This window comes from Aristolochia californica, unplaced genomic scaffold (assembly GCF_029961685.1).
Source record: "Aristolochia californica isolate CCGP_79_NKW_82.1479 unplaced genomic scaffold, dmAriCali1.0.hap1 SCAF_4, whole genome shotgun sequence".
Lineage (NCBI taxonomy): Eukaryota > Viridiplantae > Streptophyta > Magnoliopsida > Piperales > Aristolochiaceae > Aristolochia > Aristolochia californica.
This window is the reverse complement of record NW_027182103.1, coordinates 17,090,165-17,100,485: the sequence shown is the minus strand read 5'-3', so window position 1 is coordinate 17,100,485 and position 10,321 is coordinate 17,090,165. Positions and strand designations below refer to the sequence as shown.

Below are 10,321 nucleotides of genomic sequence, written 5' to 3'. Positions count from 1 at the left end.
CTGAGTACAAAGACCTTGAGTTTATTAGTTGGAAAAGAAGTTTCCAAAGTTGGCTAGTCATTTTGGTATAGGCATTGGACCCAATTTAACAATAATATGTTTACTACAAAACTAGAAGAGAACTTTCATGATTTCTTGCCAATATTCATAGGGTTGATTAAGGAATGAAAACTTGCTCAGCCCCTATCAATCGATATATTTGTTACCAAATTCTTCCTCCAGCTCTCATGCTGAGGTATCATCTGCTATGTACTAAGGAAATAGGGGTACATCTTCTACCACTCAAGGGCATTATAGAAATTATAGAGGCCAAACAAGAGGATGTAGGAATGGTTCTAGTCATTCAAGATCAAACAACCGGTTATGCACTCACTATGGTGGACTTAACCATATGGTGGAGACCTATTGGAAGCTTCATGGCAAACCATATTGGGTCACTGCTAACCAAGTCTCGGTTTAGAATGAGAAGCAGACTCCAATTGACAATGATTATGACCTCTTATAGAGGATGAAAACTCTTATGGTATCTCCTCCATCTTCTCCAGCACCTTCCACTATTTTTGTTTCGACTACTACTACAAGTATGATTTCTACCACTCCCTCCTCTTCATTTGGGATTATCAACTAAGTGGCCTCTGAGCATCTTACAGGTAATAAGAATTTGTTACATTCTATATCTCCATGTCTACCAAGTAAGTTTGTTACCATCATCGACAGATCCCAAACAAAATTCTTGGGAAGGGATCCTCCCTTGTTACACCATCTCTTCTACTTACCAATGTCTTATTTGTCCCTCAATTTCCTTTAAACTTATTATCTATTATCCAATTAACCAAGCATTTGAATTGCTCCATTACCTTCTCACCTTCTTCTTGTGTCTTCCATGATCTCACAACAAAGCAGGTGATTGGCGGTGGGCCATGAATAGGGGAACCTCTATTACTTGAACTTGCTTCCAGTCACCATGATTGCTAATTCTCTGATAGAGGTAAGGTTATGGCACAACTTGCTTGGTCATCCATCCACAACATCACTTTAGCTCTTACTTCCATCCTTCAAAACTTTACCAACTTTCAATTGTGATGTTTATCAATTGAGCAAACACCAAAGGACATCCTATTCTCCTCGAACTGAAATTAAAGATGTTTCTCCCTTTTCATTAATATATTCAAATGTATGGGGACCCTTAAGCGTCTCAAATATTTATTGAGTTAATATTTTTTCACCTTTGTTGATGACTTTACTCGAGTCACGTGGCTTTTTCTTTTGAAAGAACAATCTGAAATTTTCTCCCTCTTTAAATCTTTTCATGCTATGGTCTCTACACAGTTTGGGAAAAAATAAAAATGCTTCGATCAGATAATGGCAAAGAAAACCTTTGTAGTGATTTTCAATCCTTTTATTGTGATAATGACATTATTCATAAAAAATCTTGTGCTTACACCCGTCAACAAAAAGGGGTAGTTCAAAGAAAAAAACTGACATCTCTTGAAGTAGTTTGAAGCTTAATCTACTCTTTGAAGGTACCCTACTTTTATTGGCCTCATGCCATTTTTACTGCCTGCTACCTTATTAATAGGCTACCTTCATCAATCCTTATCCATAAATCCCCATACTCATTATTATTTTTGAAGGAATACTCCTCCCTTTGAAAAGTTTTGGTTGCACATCCTTTGTTCATATCACATCTCCACAAAAGAGTAAACTTGAGCCAAAATCACTTAAGTGTATTGTTTTAGGTCACTCTCGTACCCAAAAAGGCTATGTTTGTTATAATCCCTATCTTCAGAGGATAATTGTCTCGAGGGATGTCACATTTTTTTAGGAAACACCTCTTTATTCCTCAAAAGATGCACCCCGTGTTTTTCTTCTGTGCTACCATCTCCAAAGCCATTTGTACCCTTTAATGTAGGTCTACTTCAGCCCCTTGAAGACTCGGTCAACACCACACCTATGGAGTTTACGAATCCATCCAAGGTAAGTCCATCTTTCGTTATTGTATTTGGCCCACAATTTGACACTCAGCCCATAACTCTAAGAAAGGAGTCTAGGACTTGCACTAGGCCCACTACTTCTCATCCCATTTCAAACTTTATTTCTCACCATCATTTGTCTTCTTCATGTTGTCAATTTCATGCATCTATTTCTTCCCTATATGTTCCATAGTCCTATCTGGAGACTCTGATTCATCTAGGATGGAAGAAGAAATCCATGCCTTATATGAGAATTAGACTTGGGCCCTTGTTCCTCTTCCTCCCAATAAAACTCATGGGTTGTAAATGGGTAATTACTAGCAAACATAATCCTGATGGTTCTGTTGCTCCCCTCAAAACCTGACTCATTGCCAAGGAATACACTCATTTTTATGGAGTGGACTATGAGGAGACTTTTTCCCAAGTGGCTAAATTAAACTTAGTATGCATTTTATTATTTGTAGTTGTGAATTCCTCTTGCTCGGTGTTTCAATTGGATGTTAAAAAAGTTTTTTTGAATGGGGACGTCAAGGAGGAGATATATATGCATCAACCACCTAGTTTTGTGGTTGAGGGGGAGTCTATATGTAAATTGAGAAAATGTTTATATGGACTTAAATAGTCTCCTTGGGCTTGGTTTGACAAATTTAGCAAAATACTATTACGGTTTGGATTCAGCTAATGCTCAGTAGATCATTTTGTCTTCATCAAGAATACCTTAAAAGGGAAAGTAATATTAGCACTTTATGTTGATGATATCGTCTTAACCAGTAGTGATGCAAAGAGCATAAAAGAAGTCAAAGAAAAGATATGTCAAAAATTTAAAACAAAAGATCTTGGACTTCTAAAATACTTTATGGGAGTTGAGGTATTCCAGTTTAAGAATGAAATTGTATTATCTCAGAGAAAGTATGTTTTGGATATATTTGAAGACACAAGGATGATGGGGAATCGACTTACAGATACTCCTGTGGATGCTATTGTAAAACTATGTGCAAAATCTGGAGAAGATATGCACAAACCACAACTTACCCACTAGCAAGCCTTAGAGAGGATAGTGTTGAAAGACGTAAACAAGTTTGAGTAGCATTATTGTAATATTCTTAGGGTGAAGGATATACTATAATTTATGTATCATTTTTATCTATAAATAAAGGTTAAGGGGTGTTATGAACTCGATAGCGAGCCGGGTAACTCAGCGGCACCATGGGTGAGTTCTGCATATTTTAATTACATTTTGGTTTTTATGCTATTTCTGTTTAAATATGCCTCTGGGCATTTTTGTAATTTTTGCCTTAAACTCATATTGGCGTGAACTATTTGTAAGGCAGCAATGGAAATGAATCGTCAAGTTGAATTTGGCCCAAAACAGGATTCGAGTTCTCCTTTCCGAACTCAGGGTTTGAGTTCCTCTTGAGCTCTAGTTATCCCCTCCAAATCTCTTCCTCTTCACCTCTATCTCTTCCCGTTTTACAGATTTGATCCGGGAACAGTAGCCTTCTCTGGTATCAGATGCTGCTGTTCGTGGTGTTTTACAGCAGAGCCAAGAGTCATTGCAGATAGAACAGCACCTCGGGGTGTAGTGCTGGGATTGGTCGGAGAACAGCAGGTAGGTGCTGCCGAAATTCCACCAAGAACAGCCGCAACTGCTGCTCAGACCTCGACCAGCCGGCAGTTCGCTGTTGTTCTGCCCTCCGAGCACGACAAGGGTTGATACCCAGTCCACCAAGAGCAGCAGAGGGGCACGATTCCGTTCTGGCCAACTTCCAGAAACCCACGGCTGCTTACAGAGACGAGCATACACGGGAGTTTCAATTAAATCATCCAGCAGTAAGCTGCAGTTCAAATCTGCCCATATCTGTGGGCCCACTCCCTCACAGTTGCTGCTGCTGTCCAGATCTGTGGGCCCATTCCCTCACAAATTGCTGCTGCTATCCAGACCAGTCCAGATTTGTGGACCACTCCCTCACAGCTGCTGCTGTCGAGACAGCCCAGAGGTAACTTCCACAAAACCTTATTCTTCCCTCTTTTCTCCTCTACGTATTCATCTCTCTTTCTCTCTTTCTCTCTCATCTGAACTTACCTCTATCTTCCTTCATTCATTTCACCTCACCTCTTCTCTTTTCCTTCTTCTCCCTTCTCTCCTACACTCTCATTAAAAATCTTAACAATATGGAATCCTGAACTCCGAGCAATGATTTCAGGATTCCAAAAAAAATAAAATAAATAAATTGGTACTTGGATAATAATTCATGAAGGAATTATTCAGCATGGAAGAGCTGCATGACAAAGATAAGGTTCTCTTATCCTTGGATCTAAAGCAGTTGATGCTTTATGCTTTCCTTCAGTATTATTTATTGCTACTAATCTAGGTCTTTTAATGATGATTTGTTATTGTTAATCTATTTGAATGTTATGCTCGATATACTTGTTGGTATATTACTAGAATGTTATGCATGGAGAATTCGTTTTTCCTCTTGAGTTGCTAGATGGAACTGACTTCTCTGCAATACCTCTGAGAAGTTAATTCGTTTATTTCCATCCAAGAAAGAAAAAATTATACAAGAAATGAAAGTGAAGATTGGTATTACTCCTAGCACTGTCTATGGTATATTCGGATTGGTGAATGTTGTTGGTTCATAGCACAGTCAATAAGCTAATGAGACTTCTGATTCACATTGAGGTAAGCATCTGTTGATCCTTACTCTACTGCTGTCATCTAATGAGCTCCCTATAGCTTCCACTTCATGTCCATCATTGTGATCAAAGGAAAGGGATTCTTGAGCAAAATCTTTCTGCTGTAGATCGATTGATGTTGGAGCATATGGCGTATATACTTAGGTTGGGGGGGGGGGGGGGGGGGGGGGGTATTTTTGTATAGAGGTATTTGTGTATTTTATACAAAAATACATTTAGGGTTAGTATAAATTACAATGATGAAACCCTAATGAAAAAAGAGTGAAATTTTTCAAGTCGTTGCTTCGGTGGATGTAGGTGTATTGTCGAACCACCATAAAACCCATTGTCGTCTTCGTTCTTTATTGTCTTCTTCGTTAATTGATCAGGAAATAGCCATTCGTTTCACATCAAATGGTATCAAAGCTTACCTGTCGATTTTGAAAAAATCCTATCGTCTATTCCATTACCGCCTCCGGTTCCGACAACGATTCCATCGAGGTTTCCTTCAGTTTGGACATGTGTAACCCTGCCCTTTGACTTTGTCCACTGTAGAGTGTTGAAGGAGTCTTTGTTTCAGGAAACAGAGGAGGTTGCACGTTGAAATTCCTGATGACGAGACCGAAGCTCCATTTTGATTCACGAAACAATGACACACTGACGCTACTGTGTCTTCCACACCGAAGGTTTGTCTGAGTTTTCACCGCCGTCTCTGACCTCAAACGTCGACTACCTACCGGTGACTGGGGTTTCTTCTACCAAATTTGACATGACAAAATTTGACAGGACTGGGAATTTCGGATTATGACAGAGGAGAGTGAAGGACCAGTTAGCACAACAAGGCTTGTAGAAGGCACTATACGAAAAACAACCAGTGGGAATGGATGACATGGATTGGAAAGAAATGGAAGTGAAGGATGTGGTGACTATTAGGCTTTGTTTGGCTGTTGAAGTGATGTATCATGTCATGGATGAGGAATCATTGACGGAAGTTTGGTTGAAACTAGAAAGTTGGTATGTCCAAGTCATTGACGAACAATCTCTATATTAAGCAGAAACTATACGGTCTTAAGATGTCAGAGAGCTCGGATCTAAGCCAGCATATCAACATTTTCAATCAGTTTATTAGTAATTTGAGGCGGGTTGAAGTGAAGTTTGAAGACGAAGACAAGGCGTTAATGTTACTGAATTCCCTACCAAATTTTCCTACATACGAAAAATTTGGCTACGACTCTGATGTAGGAAAAATAAACTCTTGAATTGGAGGATATCACAAGTGCTCTATTAGGCTTCCATCAAAGGAAGAAAGCCAATGATGAGACTTCACAAGGTGAAGGACTTGTGGTGAAAGGTGACCAGGAATGTGGAAGAAACAAGTCTCGGAGTGGATCAAATAACAACAATTCTCGGTCTAAATCCAGAAAGTGGAAGGATATCACATGTTTTAAGTGCCGGAAAAGGGGCACCTAAAACGGGATTGTTCAGAGAAAAAGAAAAGGAATCCAGAGAACCAAGAGGGTCCATCAAAGTCTGTGAATGTAGTAGAAGCAGAAGACTCAGAGAGTGGTGATGGGGATATGCTTTCTGTTTTATCTATTTCAGATCATCTTAGAGATTCTTGGATTTTTTATTCAACATGCTCTTATCACATGACACCCAATAAAGGTAGGTTTCACACCTACAGGTTAGTAAACTCTGGTTATGTTCTGATGGGTAATGATGCTTCATGCAAAGTTTTTGGAATAGGGAGCATAAAATTATTGAATTTATGGAAAAAAATACTTCATTGACTTCATAAATTATTATAATCATAGTACATGAACCTCTATTTATAATAGAGAAAAGTAGTAGAGTCCAATTACAATAAAACTACCTTTGTCCCAATTACACCCAAACTCTAACACTTAAGGAAAATTCTTAACATAATTAAATAACTCAATATAGATAAAAGACAAACATAACTCAAACTATAACTCTTCTAGGACGTGACCATAAGATAAATATGCCTTTGTGAGTCCTTCTTGTTCTTCCAACTTATGTGATAAGGATGCCAGATTGTGCTAATCATGGTGGGTCCTACTTCTTATGTGATTGGGTCCATCTTGAGGACCTTCCTTGGTTGTGTGGCCCATCTTATAATACTCTTAGATATGTGGGTCTTCCTTGGTCTTGTGGGCTTGGGCCTATCTTCCAACACTCCCCCTCAAGCTGGGGGTGAGAGAACAACATGAACTCTCAGCTTGCTGCAAATGATGTATAGAATCATTTTGTATAAAATGCCACACCTTCCAATATGCCTTCATCTTCCAACACTCCCACTCACACTGTTACATACTTCCATGAGGCCCCACTGACATAATATAAGTGAGAGTAAAAATCACTCCTAGCCGGTAAGACATTGCTCCATACCCCAGTCCTAATGTTGGATGTAGGGCACACTCCATCTTTTGTAGGTAGTGTGTCTATCGGCATTGCTCTGATGTGTCCACCACCGTGTCCCTCCATAGGACAACAACTCTCGAGTGGTAGGAGTAATAAAAGCCATTATAGGGTGGGGGGTTTAGTGGGTTTATTTATAATGGTGTCCCAATCCGAACATCGACTCTTATGGTATCCCAACAATGACATTTTTTAGAATTAATTTTTTCATGGTGTCCCAACCGTGATATTTTTTAGAGTCAAATAAATTATGGTATGAGAAAAGGTATTGAGGCTACTTCTTCTTCAATAATAATGTCTCATCCAAAGAGACATAATAGCAGCAGCTGTAATGTAACACGACCATCTTCCAACACATCAAGGAGGGGGGGGTGGTTAGTCCACAATGAAGTGGAATGAATTCCCCCCGCATTACTTAGTTCATTAAATAATGGCATTAGTGTAGAATGAATTATATTGAAGTGAAATTACACCACTTCATTCGCTCAGGAAAAAATCGGGGAAAGCTGATACAGAAGCGCACGGTGCGCGTTGCTCCTTCCCCTCTCCCCCCGTGATCCTTCAGCAAAGTTTTATTTTCTCCTCCCCCGACCCCCCCCCCCCCCCCCCTGTCGGCCTTCCTCCCTCTCCTCTCCCTCTCGACCTCCGTTGCAAAGCACAGGAGGCCAAGCCTCTGTCGTAGAGCCTCTCGGCCTCACGACTTCTCTTCTCTCTCGGCCTCCCTCTCTCCCCCACCCCCCCTCACCCCTCCGTCGACCTTCCTCCCTCTCGACCTCCTTCGCAGAGCACGGGAGGCCAAGTCTCTCGGCCTCCCGACTTCTCTTCTCTCTGGGTGTACCGTCGGAGCGTCGCCATTGCCCGTTGGCCAGCCACTGAGGAAGACGACGCGTGCTAAGGAAGACGATGTTTAATTTTTCCTAAGTTAGGAAAAATTAAACCTTCGTCATAATTGGTTTAATTATCCAATTAATTAAACCATTAGTTTTTCATTTTTTTAATATATTATTAATTAATAATGTGTAAAATATATATTATGTTATTGATAAATTGATATATTTATTTTTTTTTTTATCATACTTTTCATTTGGGGGCACAAACATTGGAATCTGTTTTCAAGTGCACTTGAACTCGTCTACACTAACACCTAAAGATGAGTTGAAGTTGAATCAATTCATTTAAGTTCAATTCAGTTATTCACTTCAATTCAAGTTCTTCGTGGACTTACCCCCCCACTAACACAAACCAAAATAATAAACCTTGTAGAGGGACCCATGAAAGAATCATAATCTGATATAAATATTTTTTTCTTAGATGCGTAAGCTTCATCTTTTGTGCTCCCCCTTTCTTGAATATTTTTGTGACATAAACTTATCCACAATATATGGAATAAAATACCTCTTTCTTGTACTTCTTCAACTTCCCCCCCTCAAGCTGGGAGGTAATGGCAGTGATCCCTACTTGAACCAAATATCATAGTGTTTAGCTTCAGGTGTTTTAGGAAGAGGATTTTCGGAAGGAGTGTTTTATTTTTTTTGGTTCTAAACTCCAAAAACAGAGAAGGAAATCAAATCCCTCTCTGTCAACAGTATCAGCTGCCAAGAGTTGAAGGAGGCTCTGTTTCAAGAAATAGAGAAGCTTTCCAGCATTCTACGATGATGCAAGTACGTTAGACGACCATCCAGTCGTAGACAGAGGATGACGGACAATCCTACATCACCGCTATCTGGGACGATGATGGAGACGACGTGAGTTCGTCACTAGAGGATGATGGAAGGTGACCGTTGCATGGAATGAAGCTGAAAAAAAATTCTTGGAGAAGAGGAGAAAGTTTCACTTTGTCGTCGCCCCAGCTGCCACCAGGTGCCCGAAGGTTTTTGTTGCCATCAGCGGTTCCACACCACCATGCGCAGCGCCCTAGCTTCCATCGTCGTTGCCGCAGAAGGTTGACGACAATGACTCTATTAGTCTCCTGACTTTACTTCATTTTCATTACCGGTTCCACGCCACTGCGCGCCGCCCCAACTGCTGTTGTTGGCGCCCATTCAGTGCCACCCCCAGCCGCTGTCGCCGTTGCTGCAGAAGGTTGGTCTTCATCCCACGCTGTTTAAATAGCGACATGGGGAAGAAGACGGGCCCATGTTTTTTCGTCAATCCGGTTTGGGTTTTTGTTCAACCCGGTGTGGGTCAATTGGTCTAGTTTTGTGGTCGGTCACAACTTGATTGACGACCAATTAAAGTGATTTTGGAGGCATTGGATTTGCCTCATCGTGACGAATCGTTGAGAACCCAAGTTAGGCTATGATGACTGAAGTTTCTTTTGCCATATTATATATGACAAAATTCAACGGAACAAGGAATTTTCAGATTATGGCAGAGGAGGGTGAAAGACCTGTTAGTGCAGTAGGGCATGTTGAAGGCACTGTACGGAAAACAACCGGTCAGAATGGATGACATGGATTGGAAAGAAATGGAAGTGATTGTTGTGGTGACTATTAAGCTTTTTCTGGTTGATGACGTGATGTATGATGTCATGGATGAGGAATCACTGACAACAGTTTGGTAGAAATTGGAAAGTCAGTATGTGTCCAAGTCGTTGACGAAAGCTCTATCTTAAGCAGAAATTGTTTGGTCTTAAGATGACAAAGGGCTCGGATCTGAGCCAGCATATCAACGTTTTCAATGAGCTCATTAGTGATTTGAGGTGGGTTGCAGTTACGTTCGAAGACGAAGACAAGGCGTTAATGTTGCTGAATTCCCTACTGAATTCTCCTACGTATGAAGATTTGGTTACGACTCTGATGTGGGGAAAAGAAACTCTCGAATGGGAGGAAATCACAAGTACTCTATCAAGTTTCCAACAGAGGAAGAAAGCCAGTGGTGAGAAGTCACAAGGTGAAGGACTTGTGGTGAAGGGTAACCAGGAACGTTGAAGAAACAAGTCTCGGAATAGATCGAGTAACAACACATCTCGATCTAAATCTAGGAAGAGGAAATACATCATGTGTTTTTAAGCGCGGGAAAAGGGGCACATAAAATGGGATTGTCTAGAGAAAAATAAAGGGAACACAGAGAATAGAGAGGGTCCATGAAAGTCTGCAAATGTAGTGGAAGAAGAAGACTCAGAGAGTGGTAACGAGGATATGCTTTCTATCTCATCCAGTTCTGTTCTGATGGTAATGATGCTTCATGCAAAATTGTTGGAATAGGGAGTATACAAATTAAAATGTTTGATG

General features: G+C 40.4%; 1 protein-coding gene across 1 annotated transcript; it reads left to right on the top strand.

The window, feature by feature from the left end:
* Positions 1 to 520: 520 nt before the first annotated feature.
* On the top strand, positions 521 to 3,390 carry LOC137963116 (uncharacterized). The gene is made up of 9 exons (XM_068810295.1): positions 521 to 581; positions 960 to 988; positions 1,524 to 1,579; positions 1,851 to 1,977; positions 2,167 to 2,311; positions 2,438 to 2,560; positions 2,663 to 2,955; positions 3,130 to 3,183; positions 3,301 to 3,390. The coding sequence occupies exons 1-9, from the start codon at positions 521 to 523 to the stop codon at positions 3,388 to 3,390; spliced, it is 978 nt and encodes a 325-aa protein (XP_068666396.1).
* The last annotated feature ends 6,931 nt before the right edge of the window (positions 3,391 to 10,321 follow it).